The sequence below is a fragment of the Perca flavescens genome, chromosome 16 (assembly GCF_004354835.1).
Source record: "Perca flavescens isolate YP-PL-M2 chromosome 16, PFLA_1.0, whole genome shotgun sequence".
Taxonomy (NCBI): Eukaryota; Metazoa; Chordata; class Actinopteri; order Perciformes; family Percidae; genus Perca; species Perca flavescens.
This window is the reverse complement of record NC_041346.1, coordinates 6,043,121-6,060,872: the sequence shown is the minus strand read 5'-3', so window position 1 is coordinate 6,060,872 and position 17,752 is coordinate 6,043,121. Positions and strand designations below refer to the sequence as shown.

The following is a 17,752-nucleotide window of genomic DNA, read 5'->3' as shown; positions in this document are numbered from 1 at the left end:
CTAGCTGCCTGTCTCCTGATCACACTGTAAAAAAACAGCTCCTCACTATCCGCTAGCTGCCTGTCCCCTGATCACACTGTAAAAAAACAGCTCCTCACTATCCGCTAGCTGCCTGTCCCCTGAACACACTGTAAAAAAAACGCGGTCTCTGTAGACAGCACAGGCTCCACAAACGGCAACAAAAACAAACTGTGCCAACCTGCCCCACAAACCATAACAAACAGTGTTTCAGCCAATAACCGACAAGAAGGAGTTGGTTGAGTCATGAACGCGCATTGTGAATGTACTAATGTACTAACGCTGCTGCAGTGATGGCTCAACCAGCTCCTTCTTGTCTTGTTTATATAGTCCGTATATAGCTCGTATATATAGTCTGTATATAGCTCGTAGAACAGCCTGTGTTATTATATACTACATTATCATTTGTATACTGTATGCCTTTATCATTCCAAGTGTTAATTGTAAAAATAAATGTTATTTTAATTTATTAAAGTGCTCATAATAATATGAGCACTTTAATAAAATAAAAAATAAAGCTTTTTGACTTTTTTGAAAATGAAACCACATAAACCTATTCTGGTACAACCTCTAAATACAATTATGAACCTGAAAATGAGCATAATATGAGCACTTTAAGACATTAGACGGTTCTGGTCTTAATTTCACTTTGAATTGATTCTGTTTCTTCAATTACTGATATATGTGGACAATGCATATGTTTGGAATAAACTGGCAATTGACTTTATTTTATATATGTACTGTATGGTATATCTGAATCTTTCTCTCTCTCTCTCTCAATTTTCAATTTTCAATTTCCTATTGGCATGACAAAATCAATACATCTGCATTGCCAAAGCAGAATAACAAACACAACAAGGGGTGAATACATCTGATATAATGATACAAGTAAACAGGATAAGTATGATATAATTTCAGATAATAAACAAATTCTCTGCATGTCCCTCAAAAGGTATGTTGAAACAATTATAACATAAAAAAACATAATTTAGAAAAAATAAAAATAATAATACTAATAATATATACAATTATCTACTTATTGTGGTGGTGGCAGGAAAATATATATTTAGCTGCTAGCCATGTGTACTTTTATCGTCCCCTAATAAAAAAGGAAGCTTTTTGTCCTCAGTGAATGCAGTGAAAGCTCTGCGTGGAGCCTCCGCACAATCATAAATCAAGCTTTAGATTCTTTAGGCACCTACAATGGATTTTTGTATTAGAACAATTTATCAAATGACAATCTGCAGCTCCCCTGTGCTTTACAGAGCCTTGCAGTGAGTTTCAGCTGTTTGCAGAGTATACAAGACTAGCTGGTGACAATGGAGCATTATGGTGCAGCTAAAAAGCCAAATATTTCCCTCAGGAGTTAGTAAAGACCAAAACAGAGTTAAAAGAAAAGAATATTGTATATCCAAACCCGTTGCTTTTCAAGAAATGAAAAAAGGCTAATTTGAAAACCTTATTGAGCTATTTTTATCGTCCCCTAATAAAAAAGTGAATGCAGTGAAGCCTGGTATGCAATTTTCAAATTTTGTACATAAGAAATGTAATTCTGTTTCGATGTCCTGGTGACAGTGTGTACAGACATGTTCCTCTCTTAGTCGCCACAATTTAAAAATTGGTCACTGACTCTGTATTCTGTTAAAAATGTGTTTTTCTTTTGGAATTTTTGTTTGGAGATATTCGGCTAATTAGATATCTCTGTTAAGATTACATCATGTAATCTTACATCGAAACGTTAGTCACTGTTATGCACCTTAACAAATAAAACCATTGCAGTATAAAATTTGCTATTTTATACTGTTGTGTCCTGCCTTGGGTGTTGTGGTCTGCCGAAGCGCAGAGAACTTCCCTTTTTTCCTGAATAATAATCGAAAACCATTTTGTTCTAGTCTGGTGTTCCCCAGAGTGAAGTTGTAACTCTGGCTTTTTCCCTGAGACCTGGCTGTCCTCTGAAATACAAAACACTGGTCTTTTTCAGAATTACTGTCAGTGCCCATTTCTATATACTGTACCTACCCTAGGATGGACAGGCTCTGTTGTAAACCCTCTTCTGTTGAGGAAAACACAACTAGATCATCGGCATAGAGCAGGAACTTGATGTAAGTATCGTGAAGAATGAGACCTGGGGCTGCAGATTTTTCCAACATCGATGCTAGTTCATTGATGTAAATGTTAAACAATGTTGGACTCAAACTGCATCCCAGTCTAGCTACACGCCCAAGTTTAAAGAATTCTTACTGCACATTTATTTTTCATGTACAGTGATTTAATAATGTTATAAACTTTACCCACTTCACTGCTTTCAATAAGTTTATAAAAAAGCCCATCATGCCAAATTGAATCAAATGCTTTTTTAAAGTCTATAAAACATGCAAATATTTTACATTTTTTTTATTTTGGTTTAGTTTTTAATAAGGGTGTGTAAATGTGGTCTGAGGTACAATATTTCGTTAAAAAGCCAATTTAATTTTTACATTGTGCTTGGTAAGGAAATGAGACAGTATTCGGGCATTATTAATACTTCAGAAAACCTTCCTCAGACTACTGTTCACACAAATGCCTCTGTAATTATTAGGGTTGAATCTGGTTCTAGATCTCAGTGAAATAACCTCTCTCTCTCTCTCTCTCTCTCTCTCTCTCTCTCTCTCTCTCTCTCTCTCTCTCGTGGCCATCTGATACAGCAGTATCAGATGGCCCACCCACCAAGAGCCAGGTTCTGTCTGAGGTTTCTGCTTGTTTAAAGGAAGTTTTTCCTCGCCGCTGTTGCAAATGCTTGCTCTTTGGAGGAATTGTTGTGTGGTCTAGACCTACTGTAAAGTGTCCAGCGATAACTTCTGTTATGATTTGACACTATAAATAAAATTTAAATGAATTTATTTACTTGTAATGAAACAACTTTCTAACAATATCTCTGTTCTGAGCATATACACCACTCTATACTGCACACTTGGGGTCAAACTACAGAAAAGCAAGCTTACAGAGACTTCAAGTAGCTTATGCAATGAGAATATAACTGAAGAGTCGAAGATGGTGTGTGTAGCGGTATAGTGCAAGTAAAATGTTTGTGGCTGCAGGAGTCAATCCTTTATAAACTGTCTAAAGAAATATTATGTATATATTTATTTTCCGGGTTAAAAACTCTGAAAATGAAATAATCTTGGCTTTGCCAAACATAAGGGTTAGCACTATGCTATCAATCCCAGCTGTGGAGACATTGCTAGAGCTGTCTCGCTGTAGGACACTGATTTTTTTATTCTTGGTTTCAAAGTAGGTATTGTGCTTTTATAAGTAATTTATTGTGCTTTTGCATGTAGGCTAATTTATTGTATGTAATGTCTTGTCTTTTATCTGGACGCTGAGTCTAATAAAGTATTGATTGATTGATTAACTGAATATCTTACTACCACATTTTTAGTTTGATTCTCTGTTCTCATACTCTCACTCTTTATTTCCTCTTCTTCAAATAAGTTTTCTTACTATGCTAATATTATCTGAAAGATTTTATTTAATATTATTACAAGGGCTGTCAAAATTAACGCCATAATATCAAGTTAACACCACTCATTTTTTGGACATGCTCCGTAGTTTGGAAAATCAAGAAGCAATGCAGCAGTAACATTGTAAATGGCTAGCAGAAACAAACCTCTTTGAGCAGAAATGGATAAAGAAAAGAAGTCTTTTGAATGGCAAGTTGAGTTTCAAAGCCCTTCCACATGGTTCTCTCGACAAGACTAAGTACTGTCAATGTAAATTGAGTTACCACCAGACTACGTTGAGTCCCAAATACAACTTGAGCATTTAAAACTTTTTTTAATTAAAGTACATCTGGAACAGATAAAAAATGTGCGACTAATTTGCGACTTATATGGACAATCATGCGATTAATCGTGATTAAATATTTTATCAGCCTTAATTATTTCTATAATTTCAAGAGAAAATACAATAATGATGTTATGTTCATTTAATATTCAACTCACGCTTATTTTTTTTATTTTATCTATTTAATTTTAATTGGGCATAGTTTTGGTTTTAACAATTCTGATTCCAATTCTTTCTTTTTGCATTGATTTTGATTCTTTGAAAAAGGAAGAAGGAAGGAAGAAGAGATAAAACGGGTCACATGCTTATTTCACAGATAAGAGGAAAATGTTATTTTGATTCAGTGGTGATTTACAAGTTTACTGGGCTTTTTCAACGTAAAATAAAGCCACACTTTAGACCGCCGCTTACTGTGCTCCATGGCTGCAACACAACAAGCGCCTGGAAGTACGGTGTATGGAACCCACCCACCGATGATTGGATTGAAAGCTAATTTTCCAAATGTTAACCATTCAAAAAACGATTCCATTGGAATCGTAATTTTTTGTCTACTTGAGCTCACACAACTCAACAGAGCAATAACTACCATTAACCCACAGTCCAGCATACAGAGGCTGAGTGAATGTGGTCTGGACTCTGTGGAGGAGGGTCATGGTTTCAGAGATGCTGTAGAAACACAAAACCCCTGCACTGTGATCCAGGTACACTCCCACTCGGGAGGACCGAGGACCAGAGACGGAAGTTCTCAATTTGTTATGTCTGAATTCATAACCATTATTCAAGCAATCCAGTGCCCAAGACTTGTCATTGTTCCCAAATCCACTTTCATAACCCGTTCTCTTCATGTGCGTGTATGCTACTGCTACTGAAACTAACCCTCTCCACTGCACCTCCCAGTAACACTGTCCAGTCAAACTCTCTCTGCTCATGACCTCAAGCCTGTCGACGTCACTGTGTGAACCATTGGGACTAGGTTGTGCCTGCAGTGACAGCATTACGGATTGTCTCACTGTTGCTTTTCTGTTCCCTTCAGACAATAACAGCCCTTTGTGTGCTGTGTTTGGATCCAGCGTGATTTGATGGAAATACTGTAAGAATTCATCTCTGGTTTTAGGCTCTGCCTGTGGCAGTAAAACATCCACTTCCGTCTCTGTCAGTGAGATCTTGATCCAAACATTACTCAGAATGTCCCGTAGCTTATCTCTGACCTCTGACACAGCTGCAGTCACATCTTTAAAGTATCGTACAGGACGGATATTGATGCTGGGGGACTCTTTAGAGTCAGTGAGATTCGACAGGTAGTTGTGTAGCAACTGGGTGTGTTCCTCTGTGTGTGAGAGTTGTTCCAGCTCAGTATCTTCTTGCCTCAGAACAGCTATTTCCTGCTGCAGCTTGTCCTGAAGCTCTTTGACTCGACTCACTTTATTTTTCTGACGACGTCTGATCTGCTGCTTCACATCTGCGCTTCTTTTCTCAATGAGACAGACGAGATCTGTGAAGATCTTCTCGCTGTCCTCCACAGCTTCATCAGCGGAGTGGTCGATAGCCTCCTCCTCCTGCCGAAGCAGCTTCACTTCTTTCTCTCGGGTCTGGATTCTCTGCTGGATCTTTTGCCGACTAACCCCGAGCTCTGTCTCAGAGCACAGATAACAGATACACTGCTGATGAGTGTGGCAGAACATCTTCATCACCTCGTTGTGACGAGTACAGACGTTCTCCGGAAGCTTCTTGGAGGGGTCGACCAGCTTGTGTTTTTTAAAAGCAGGGGATTCGTAGTGAGGCTGGAGGTGCTGCTCACAGTAAGAGACCAGACACTGCAGACAGGACTTGAGAGCTTTCAGCTTTCTCCCAGTGCAGAAATCACAGGCCACATCTTCAGGTCCGGCATAGCAGTGATCAGCCGGAGCAGTTTGGAGTCCTGTCCTCTTCAGTTCCTCCACTAAATCTGCCAACATGGTGTTTCTCCCCAGGGCAGGCCTCGATCCAAAGGTCTGTCTACACTGAGGACAGCTGTGGATTTCCTTCTGATCCTCTTTATCCCAGTGGCTTTTAATACAGCTCATACAGTAGTTGTGCCCACAGGGAATAGTCACTGGATCCTTCAGTAGATCCAGACAGATCGAACAGCAGAGTTTTTCCTGGTCCATCTGAATTCCTCGCTGCGCCATTTCACCTCTCAAATAGTTCCACTTTGTCATGCAAGAAACACACTGGGAACGGATCCAAACCAAAACGAGAGCCCTTTCTTTGTGTTCACTCGCTGATATGCATTAGATGGGGATTGACAGCATTCAGACTTCACAGCGCGATGGCTACACCCATCTGTAAAGTAGATCTGGGAAGGCTGGATAAGCAGGAAACACGTGGACTGAATGGGACTGGCTGCACTCGAGAGCAGGGAGGCGAAGGAGGGGTTAATAGGCTCTGATTCATTCCAGGAAGAGGAATCAATAAAAGCAAGTCATTGTGTTTTGCACATGAAGTGAAGAGTTTAAGACATGAGACTGGATGAAGTCCGCCTAAAAATACACCCTGCTCACAAGACATAACGTATGATAACCGTGCTCAGATAATTTGGTAATTTAGGTTGAGGTGTTGACCTAGGCCTCCCTTATTTAGTACATTTTGGTTTGTTTGGAGCAGCTGTGTGACATGATTAAACATAACTGTTCCATATACCAATTTAATCAAAAATGAACACTGTGTTGACCTGCTAATGTAGAAGAACACAAACAATGTCGGTGCTGTTAGTGACGTGGCTTTGAACTCTTCAGATCCTCCGTTATATATTACCACATCAGGGACAGAAAAAAAAGGTTTTCTTGAATATTGGTCAACCACACTGATCCTGAGAGAGCAGTCACATGATAAAATAGAGAATTATTTACTTACCCTATAGGGTCACCACCCGTTACAAGTTCTCTGTGGTGGTTTTCTTTTCAAAGGGCTGTAAGCGATCAGATACCACAACGTCCCACATTGTTTTTTTCTCTTCCTGTCCTATAAAAACTTCAGCATGAACGCCTGTCAGTAAAGGAGCAAGTCAGGAACAGAACAAACAAAAATGTCTATTTTCAAATATCTGTCTCCACATCTGCCACCTTTACTGTTTAGTTTGGTTGGATTTGTTTTTCATGCCGTTTATTCGCCACCAGGTGTCCCCCTTTGGCTTTGTTTCCCTCTGTGGCAGTTAAAGGCCTTTTTCACAGCAGACTTTCAACTTGTCATAGCAACACATATACATATATATATATATATATATATATACACATATATACATATACATATACATATATATATATATATATATATATATACATACATACACACATATATATATATATATATATATATATATATATATATATATATATATATATATATATATATATGTACACAGTACTATCACTTTCATATGTTCTTCTGTAACTTTAATAATTTCTAGAATAAAGATGTAAACATATTGTTTTCATTTTGACAAATAAAAATCTTTATTTGCCGATTTTATTCACATAAACAATCAATAAATCATCATAATTGTGGTGTATTGTTTTCATCCATATACAAGTTATTTCAATTATTTATCTACAAGTAGCCGTAATCAAACAAGCAAAAGGATTACATGTTTTCAATAATGATATTTTACATTTACATTTTACAATTAAAGTATTCTTTCTTTCAGATCGTCTTTGAAATCAGGGTCATCTTTCCTGACAACCCACAAAACAGATTATAACAAGAAACTCCTTAAAATGATGAATTTATTTACTCTTACCATTAATCTTTACTTTACGATCTCTATCTATACTATTAGTAGTATGACAGTTTTTAGCTATTTTTGTCTTCTTTTTTTGGTTTTTTTCAGTAAAAAATAATGAACACAATTTAAAAAATATATATATCTGTATAAAAGAAGAAACAATGCTCTTCTTATATGAGCAGTGATCAAACCCTAAAGGCAGTTGAGATGGATAATTATCTATTTACACACTCACAACAGAATCTACCCAGCACCTCTTTAGGGTTATGGTCAGCTTTAGTCTTTTGGCTCACAAAACTCAGCAGATGATCCAAAACCAAGAAAACCATAAGTCCTGAGTCCAGCATAGAGCGGCTGAGTGAATGTGGTCTGGACTCTGTGGAGGAGGGTCATGGTTTCAGAGATGCTGTAGAAACACAGAACCCCTGCATTGTGATCCAGGTACACCCCCACTCGGGAGGACTCAGGACCCGAGACGGAAGTACAGATTCCATCATGTCTGAATTCATAATAACCATCTGAACAATCTAAAGCCCAAGACTTGTCATTGTTTCCAAATTGACTTTTGTCTCCTTTTCTGCTAATATCCTTGTACGCGACAGCTACATGAACTCCAAACCCACTCCACTCCACCTCCCAGTAATGACGTCCAGTCAGACGCTCTTGACTCAGGACCTGAGACCTGTTAATAAATCGGTCTGGGTGACTAGAATACGACTGTTTTTTTCCCTTGTTTTTTGCTTTTCTTTTCCCCTCGGATAATTGCAGCTGTTGGTTTGCTGTGTTTGGATCCAGTGTGATTTTGTGCGAATATTTTAAAAATTCATCTCTAGTCTTTGGCTCGGCTTGTGGCAGTAAAACATCCACGTTCGTCAATGTATGCGAGATCTTGATCCATTCCTCGATAAGAACCTCCTGTAGTTTATCCACGGCCTCTGTCACAGCTGCAGTCACATCCTCAAAGTACCTTGGAGGACTGGTACCAGTAGCAGTACTGGGCAAGTCTGTAGATTCACTAAGACATGGCAGAGGGGGGTACTTGAAGCTCTCTTTGTGAGAGAGCTTCTCCAGCTCAGTGTCTTTCCTCCTCAGTTCTGAGATCTCCTGTTCTAGCTTCATTTGGAGCTCTTCGACTCGACTTACTTCAGTTTTCTGTTGAAATCGGATCTGCTGCTTCACTTCTGAGCTTTTATTTTCAATGAGATAGACCAGGCCAGCGAAGATCTGCTCACTGTTTCTGACAGTTTCATTAGCAGAGTCAGTGATGGTCTCTGCCTCCTTCTGAAGCAGCTTCACATCTTTCTCTTTATCCTGTATTCTCTGCTGGATCTTTTGTTGTATCACCCCAAGCTTTTCCTGCCTTATAGTGTGTTCTGCTGCAGCTGAAACTGTGTCGTGGCCTTTATGTTCCTCCAAAGAGCACAGATAGCAGATGAATTTGTGATCGGTGCGACAGAACATCTTCATCACCTCGTTGTGACGAGTGCAGACGTTCTCCTGGAGCTTCTGGGAGGGCTCGACCAGCTTGTGTTTTCCAAAGGCAGGGGATTCATAGTGAGGCTGGAGGTGCTGCTCACAGTAAGAGACTACACACTGCAGACAGGACTTGAGAGCTTTCAGTTTTCTCCCAGTGCAGACATCACAGGCCACATCTTCAGGTCCGGCATAGCAGTGATCAGCCGGAGCTGGTTGGAGTCCTGTCTTCTTCAGTTCCCCCACTAAATCTGCCAACATGGTGTTTTTCACCAGGGCAGGCCTTGGTATAAGGAGCTGTCTACACTGAGGACAGCTGTGGATTTCCTTCTGATCCTCTTTATCCCAGTGGCTTTTAATACAGCTCATACAGTAGTTGTGCCCACAGGGAATAGTCACTGGATCCTTCAGTAGATCCAGACAGATCGAACAGCAGAGTTTTTCCTCGTCCATCTGAATTCCTCCCTGCGCCATTTCACCTCTCAGAGACAGTGACTGGCAAATAGTTCCACTTTTGTCATATAAAAACTAAGAACTGGGAACTGATCCAAACTAAAACTGAGTTCCTCATTTCCTCATCACTGATATACATGGAATGGGGCGTGGGCATTTGCACTCCACAGTATCACGGTAACACCCATCTGTCAACGTGCAGATTTAAGATGGGCAAAGGAAGCAGGAAACAAGATATTGTATTCTCGTTCATCTTTTCCCAAGAGAAATTGCAAAGTTGCCACAAATCAGGTTGAATACATTAAAGGAGGAGGAAGTCATTTTGTTCTTGTATCTCCTCTTTAGAACATGAAGTAAAGAGTTTGATATATCAGACTGTATTATACAGTAAAAACTATAATAACCCTGCTAAGATAATAAGACCTTTAGGTTTATGTGTTGACCTAGTCCTCTCGGTAACACTTTATTTGAAGGAGTGTGCATAAGACTGACATGACACCGTTATAATTATGACATTCAATTCAATTTCAATTCAATTTTATTTATAGTATCAAATCATAACAAGAGTTATCTCAAGGCACTTTACAGATAGAGTAGGTTTAGAACACACTATAATTTACAAAGATCCAACAATTCCAGTAATTCCCCCAAGTGCTAGCATTTAGTACGACTTTAAGTACCTTTTAAGGAGAAACCTTGAGTGGTGAGGGAAACTTACTTTTAGGGAGAAATGCATAACAAAGTAACAGTAACGTAACTACTTTTTCAGGTAAAAAGTAGTGTAACGCGCTACTACTGAAAATTTGGTAACAAAACGTATTTCCTTTTTCAATTCAGCGCTACGTTACTTTTCCCAGGGACAGATTTGACAGACACACTGCCTTCTCAGCTGCGCGCTCACAAGCTCCACACGGGCCGTGACAAAGGCTGGTAGCAGAGCAATGCTGCAGCCAACGCTAACTTTTGAGAGCTTTTTAAGCTTTGTGGCTTTTTGCTGGACGGCGCTCTGAGCAGAGAGCTACGTGACACATGCCACTACATGGCTCCGGTGGAGATGGGCTCATACATAGGCTAGGCTACACGCAGCGGACCGCTGTGGACTTGTGTCGGTCGCACAGGCACACGAAGACTTCCAGAAAAGAGACTGCATGTGTCTACCAATGCACAGACCATTGTGGATACGCGACCGGTAGGGGTCGATACAGACATCACATACATTAACACCGTGTAACGCTGATGACCTGCCAATGGGCATTCAACCCACGCTGGACTCGTTCGTAATGAATCAGCCGTCACTCCGTGAGTAGAGAATCCAGTCTGCAGTGTAGCTCAGACGTTTCACTGATAATCAATAGATTGGCTTTATGGTCAAAGATAGTTTTTGTATGATTAACTTCAGTCTCTGCCAGAGACGCCTGCTTTTTAGTAACGTAAAAAGTTACTTTCCATAGGGGGTAACTAAGTAAAGTAACAGATTACTTTTTTAAGAAGTAACGAGCAAACACTACTTTTTAAGAGTAACACTGGTCACAATAAAGAAAATGGAACTATGACTAGAAATAGTAGTTGTAGCAGTTCATGGCGTAGCAGGGCACCGCAGGGCCTTACAGGGTGTAGCAGGGCACTGCAGGGCGCGCCAGAGATGTTCTTTTGCTGGTGCTTTGAGGTTGCTGGACGTTTCAGTGAGGGTGCTCTGAAATTTTTAGTTTCCCTTGACACAAATAGGCTAACGTTACACGCACTGGCGCAGAAGCCCACCCACCTCCGCCGCGGTTTACTAAACGAGTGGACAAGAGAGATTGATTTAAAGTTGCCGATACAACAGCACCATAGAACGCTGATTAGCCCACCAAACATATTTCAAATACCATCCAACAAGCCGGGGTTAAACAATCATTACTGCAGCTCTCATACATCGGCTCAGAAGAGTAATGCAGCAGGCCAAATACACCACACAGCGAAGCACACACATAAAAATACGCGCATATATCCTCACACAGTTGCACATGGTCAAAATAATGTGGTCATATCTGTAGTGACTTAATATATCTAAATAAGCCACTGAGGGTGAATTGCATGGACCCCTATCAGCTGACTCACCCACTGTGGCCTGGCTGTGCGATCCCCTGGTCTAATGTCATGTACAGCAGGGTGACGTTAAGCATCCTCAGCAGCAATCACGCCGTGGTCACATCACCTTCCTCCGGCCGCTTTTCTTCGTCCCGGTTGGTGACAAGTTCCCCATATCTCTCAGTCTCATTCACAGGTTTTGATAAAGTCTCCACACCTTGACGTTGAGGGAGTAAAAAACTATCCATTGCTAGCGTTAGACTCACTTCTCTAATCCTAACGGCTCCAAATATTAAGCTCTTCTTCTTCTGTGTGAAAACGTTACTGCGGAAGTAAGGTCAAAAGTTCAATGTGTGCTGCACCCTTTGGCCGAATACGATCACCTGTATTTTTAGCCTAAAAATAATCGGTTTGTTTTATTAATGTATTTATTCATTTTTCAAATATAAATTATACTATTTACACATTAACAATTTATTTATTTATTTATAAATCAACCACAGCAATTTCTTTGGGGTGCTAAGGGGGTGCTATGGCAAACCTAGGGGTAGCTACAGCACCCCCTAGCCCCTCCCTGGCGCCACCGCTGTGTAGCAGAGCACTGCAGGGCCTTACAGGGCGTAGCAGGTCACTGCAGGGCATGGCAGGGCGTAGCAGGGAACTGCAGGGCATAGGCAGGACGTAGCACTGTTGTCATTAAAGAGTAATTTCAGCTTTTTTCAACCTGGACCCTATTTTCCTATGTTTTTGTGAATAAATGTGACTGATGGGAACAACAATCTTTGAAATTGTTCTAGTACTAAGCGAGAATGCTGTGAGCAGCAGCCACAGACTGGGCTGCAGTGTAATCCTATAGGGCAGATGTGCATTGTCAATTATAACCACAAAAGTGCTGTTTTTGCCACTGGCAGGTTCACTGACAGCTAGCGCTAAACCCACCAGACTCCATTTAAAACAACAATACTTTTAACGTGTATAGAACCAACATATCTTCAATTGTAAATCGGTAAACTATGTGTTTATTTCAACCGAGTTGTGTTGAACTAGAGTTGGATTGTTGAAAAAGTGGAAAAACTAAGCCATGTTGCTTTTCATAGTTTTAATTTGTTTCTATTGACTTTAATGAAGTGTATTTTACGATGCAAAAATTACTGTTTATTTACATCTAGTCTGGCAGCTTAAGCGAACGCAATTTTGTGGACGTTTTTATATTTAAAAAAGGATCTTACTCTTTAACAGAAATGTCAACCTCCTTAGAAATCAGTTCAATAATGTTGTCAGACACAATCTGAGCCGGTCAGTGGCAAAACAAGCACTTTTGTGAACATAAATGGAAGGTGCACAATTGCCCCATAACTTACATTATATCTTGTTTCGCTGACTGCCGACAGCAGCGCTCTTGCTTAATACTGGACCAATTTCAAAGATTGTTGTTCCCATCAGTCACTTAGATACAAAAGCATAGGAAAACAGAAGTTACCATTTAAGTGTCTTTCGGTAAATTATGACACTTCTTCTTTCTTTTTTTAAAGATTATTATTTGTGAATTTCCGGCTTTAATCACCAGGACAGCTCAGACATGAAAGGGGAGAGAGAGGGAAGACATGCAGGAAACCACGGGAGGTCGGATTTGAACCCCTCAGCATCAGGGAATAAAACTCTTCATATGGGCGCGCGCTCTACCAACTAAGCTACCCGGGCACCCAATTATGACACTTTTAATGCAAAGTTAGCATTGTTTGAGATGTTTGTGTTATGACAACTTGACACTGAAGAACACAACAATCTCTGTGTTACAACTAGGGCTGGGCGAAATGGCCCAAAAAATTTAAATAAAATGTAAGATTTAAATTGATTTCCCCCCCGCCCCTACTTAAAATAAATCTGCAGATGACAAAGAAATTGTTCAAAACAAGTTTTAACTTCATTTTGTTTTGACTCATACACACGCACACACACATGGGGAATGTATACCATTATGATTATTCATGCCAATTTTGTGGAAATATAAATTTGTTTGAGTGTATTGCCCCCCTGAAAGAATGACAAAATTATGCTAACAGATGCGTGAGATAAAGCTGTTTTCACACATACAGGTAATTCACTTCTCATTCCTCGTCTAAAAGTTCAAATCATTTTGACTTTAGTCACGCAACCTTGCCCCTATTTTCGCCTGTTGCTAAATAACGTACGTTAACGTCCCATGGTCTCATGAATGCAGCATACCTGTAGCAAGCTCCTTCGTAGTAACTAGCGGTAAAAATAAAAATGTCGTGCTACAGAGCGGCGGTTGCTAGCTGTTTAAGCCGCTACAGACCTCCGTCACAGCTCGGTTGTATCAGCGGCATTTAGTAGATGTGTTGAGCCGCAACAGAGTTCCTCAACACCGCCTCTGGTGCCCCGCATGGTGCCCCTTCAGGTCAGCGGTAGCTGGTGGTTCAGTTACTCGAGAATAGGTGACTGCCAGCCGGGTACAGAGCACCGCGAGCTGCCGGTCATTTCGGCGGAGATTACAGTTAAGTAAGTAATGAAACGACAAGTTAAGAAAATAACTAATGTTAGTCCCTGTCGCTGCCAAGTTGTTTGTGTATCTCTATGGCAAATGTGCGGGGGGAGGACTGAGCCCGTTAAGAACTACGGGAGCCCAGAGGGGAGCGTCGGCGGATGTTAAAGTCATATATATGTCATGGCAGGCCTAATTATCAAACTTTAATAATCTATTTAGCTTTATGTGTGAAAAACACATTAAGCTGTCATTAAGTTTTTTTTTTTTTTTACATTGGCTGTAATGAGACCATTATAATTGTGTCATTAATATTTTTCCTTGACCTCAAGAGGAGTGGAGCCATTTGGACTTGTCATTAAGATGTCATCAAAGTTATAACCACCAGTTTGACGACAGTGAATGCATTCCCGAGGAGATTCATGATTTTCGGACAGTGTTGCCAAAGAAACCGCTAAATGTAGTTAGCTGCCGTTAGCTGCACAGCTGTCCAATTAGCTGACTCAACCCCATGGTGCAAAGAGCCAAACCCGGAAAGAGAACCATCTTGGTAATGTATTCCCTGTCGTGATACTGGCCTCCACTGTGTTTGGTCCCATCCACCCAGCCATGTTCAGTGAAAGCTCCGTTAGAGCTATAGTCCACATGACACAAGCCTTCCGTGATCGCGCACGACCCCCCACCCCTCCTCCACACAGTTACTTGTAGCCAAGGAGGACACGGAGGATTACAAAAATATAACGGACTCTTTCAGAAGAGGTAATTATCTTCACTCGAGCTTCTGCGTGCGAAAGACGCCGGACGGCACCATTTTCTAAACACAGCCATCTGAGAAATACAGAGAGAGCAACTTCAGTTCCTCCACTAAATCTGCCAACCAGAGCAGGCCTCTTTCTGAGGACAGCTGTACATGTTATTTATATCTCAGCTCATACAGTAGTTGTGCCCACACTAAAACTTGAGTTCCTCTTTTCATGTACACTGATATGCCTGCCCGGTCTCATGGCAGTTCGTGATATGGTCACATTATTGAATCTATTGAGTCATGGACAGGACACGATACCACGTCCCGCGTGTTACAGTTCCTTTCCTCGTTATTTCCTTCCTAACCACAACCGGTCCCACTGTTGTCGGGGTGTCCCGCGTGTGACAGTTCCTTTACCCATTCTTCTTTTCCTAACCACAACCGCCCCGTTGTTGCGCCCGGGAATCGCGTCCCGCCAGTGGCGGCCCGTCCCGTTGTTGTGGCCAGCGTGTGGCGTTTCGTTTCCCCGTTGTTGTGTGCCCCTGCGCCCGGGGATAGCGTCCCACATGTGGTGCCTCATTTCCTCATTGTTGCGTCCCCCAGGGCAGGTTCGAAAATCGTGACCTGTACACGTTCCAAATTTTTGATGTGTACGCGAAATAAACGTCAAAATCGAGACCTGTAAACGAATCAATACATCTAAATAACGTGATTATTTCACAACCTGGCGTGAGACCGGGTTGGATATGCACTAAATGAGGCACGAGCACTTGCACTTAACAGCATGTTGCTAAAAACCCATCTGTCAACTTGCAGATCTGTGAAGAGCAGAGGAAACAGGAAACAAGATTTTGATCTCGTTCCTCTTTGTCACAGGGAATTGCAAAATTCCCGCATCACAGCTTTTGATAAATGCCTGGAGGAGGAGTGGTTTAAGCGTATCAGTGTGTTCTTGTATCTTCTTTTAAGAACGTGAAGTGAAAAGTTCGGTATATCAGACTGGAAGAGTTCCACCTAAAAATACATCCTGCTCACAACACCGACCTATGACAGCACTGCTCAAATAATAAGTTGGTTTTAGGTTGATTAGGGATTGGCTGCAACTAGTACAAAATGCAGTCACCTGTCTTTTAACCGGTACAAGAAGACGGGAACACATAACACCTGTCTTGGCCTTCATTGGCTTCCTGTACGTTCCAGGATCGATTTTAAGATCGTATTACTTTACTTTTTTTTATTATTGGTAAATGGTCAACCAACCACTTGCTAGGCTAGGATTAAAAAGTAGAGGGGATCGAGCTTTTGCGGTGGGTGCTCCCGTCCTCTGGAATAGCCTTTCAATGAATATGCGAGAGGCGCAGACTATAGATTCTTTTAAGTCCCTACTAAAGACAAGACACACCTTTTTATCCTGGCGTTGGGCAGTGGCGATTCTAGGGTCTGTTGTGGCTCTAGGCAAGAATTCCTAGGGGGTCCCTTAAACCCAGAGTTCGTCACCAGCAAACTCTACAAATGCTGCTTATCCCTTGTCTTGTCCTTCGGGTCACCGGGACCCGTCCAGTTTTTTTGACATTTTGTATAGGCCTGGCGTTGAGCTTCGGGGTCCGGAGTGGGACCAAAAAAATCTGCCGAAAAAACAACACACAGCACAGCAACAGCGCCACCTTTCCCTTTTCTTTTTTTGGCTTTCCATCATTAGACTCACACACAGTCTGTCAACGTTACCGATAGACTTCTTTTCTTCTCATCCTTATTTTTTCTCTTTCTTTTTTTCACCTTGAGAAGGATAACTCCTCTTCATTTCCCTTTGACTTTCCTTTGAAAAAATGTGATCATGCTTCAACGAGAATGACATGGGGCCCCTTCAGATGTCATTGCAAGTAGTCATTTGGGGGCATGGGGGAGGGGGGGCGTCAAATGTCTTTAATGTGTTTTGCTGTTTCATGTTATTTGATAATTTTTGTATTTGATATTAGACATTGGTCAACCACAGTTGTTTTAATGTGCTATATAAATAAAGTTGACATTGACATGTGCCTTTGACGTTGTTATTGACGCTAAAAGTCTCCTTTAGACTCGGATCTAAACACGCTTTATCTAAACGCGTTGGGTCGGGACTATTGTCGTCACTGTTGACGCAGTTACGTTTAGGGAAAGATGGTGGGTGGGCTTATAAAAGGTACATTTATGTGACATGTGGGACAATAACGTGACAGTTGGGTTAATGAAAAGAAAAATGCGACCGGTTTAGGGAAAGATCGTGGGTGGGTATAAAAGATGCATTTATGTGACACGCGGGACAAGAACGGGACAGTTGGGTTTAGGGAAAGAGTTAACAGGACAGTTGGGTTAAAGCCCCAGTGTGTTTGTAGTTGTTCATTATCAAAATCTGTATTGCCCTTCAGAAACTTGTCCTTTTTCATGAATATTGACCACCGCCATCAATTTCAAGTAATCCTATTCCTCGCTTCCTGACCCCGGCAAGTTTGAAGAAGGAAACATGGAGGAACCACACGTATGGAGGACCTCACGTATCCAAATTTTAGGAACAGGAGTCTTCTTCTTCACCCAGAAAAAGAAAACGGATATTGAAAAGAGCAAGAGACCGGAAAAAGAGTGAACATTGGAGCTGCTTTGGAGGCACACACCAAATCCCAACTAGTTAATTATCCTCTGGACCGCTGCAGTCTCCTTTTCTTTCTCTCTCCTTTCCGTCAGGTGCCCGCTCGTTGTGTCCGCGACACTCTCCGACACGAACTCATGAATGTATTAAGAGAACGCATGAACTCCAACAATGACGACTGATAGACCGCCTTTTGTACACCTTCGCTTTTTGAAGCGTGAAGGCTACCGTAGTTGCAATACTGCGTGGCGAGAGAGCGTTGATTGCGATATATGATCTCAACGC

General features: G+C 41.2%; 2 protein-coding genes across 2 annotated transcripts; both read right to left on the bottom strand.

The window, feature by feature from the left end:
- Positions 1-4,388: 4,388 nt before the first annotated feature.
- On the bottom strand, positions 4,389-6,008 carry LOC114571288 (E3 ubiquitin/ISG15 ligase TRIM25-like). The gene has a single exon (XM_028602172.1). It carries the CDS (start codon positions 6,006-6,008, stop codon positions 4,389-4,391), a length of 1,620 nt encoding a protein of 539 aa, XP_028457973.1.
- A 1,336-nt stretch (positions 6,009-7,344) lies between these two features.
- On the bottom strand, positions 7,345-9,577 carry LOC114570499 (E3 ubiquitin/ISG15 ligase TRIM25-like). Its single transcript, XM_028600797.1, has one exon. The coding sequence runs from the start codon at positions 9,545-9,547 to the stop codon at positions 7,877-7,879; it is 1,671 nt and encodes a 556-aa protein (XP_028456598.1). The 5' UTR covers positions 9,548-9,577; the 3' UTR covers positions 7,345-7,876.
- Positions 9,578-17,752: the final 8,175 nt, after the last annotated feature.

Bases quoted from the DNA above. Each gene is read 5' to 3' on its own strand.
- LOC114570499 (XM_028600797.1), bottom strand. From the start codon at position 9,547: ATGGCGCAGGGAGGAATTCAGATGGACGAGGAAAAACTCTGCTGTTCG.
- LOC114571288 (XM_028602172.1), bottom strand. From the start codon at position 6,008: ATGGCGCAGCGAGGAATTCAGATGGACCAGGAAAAACTCTGCTGTTCG.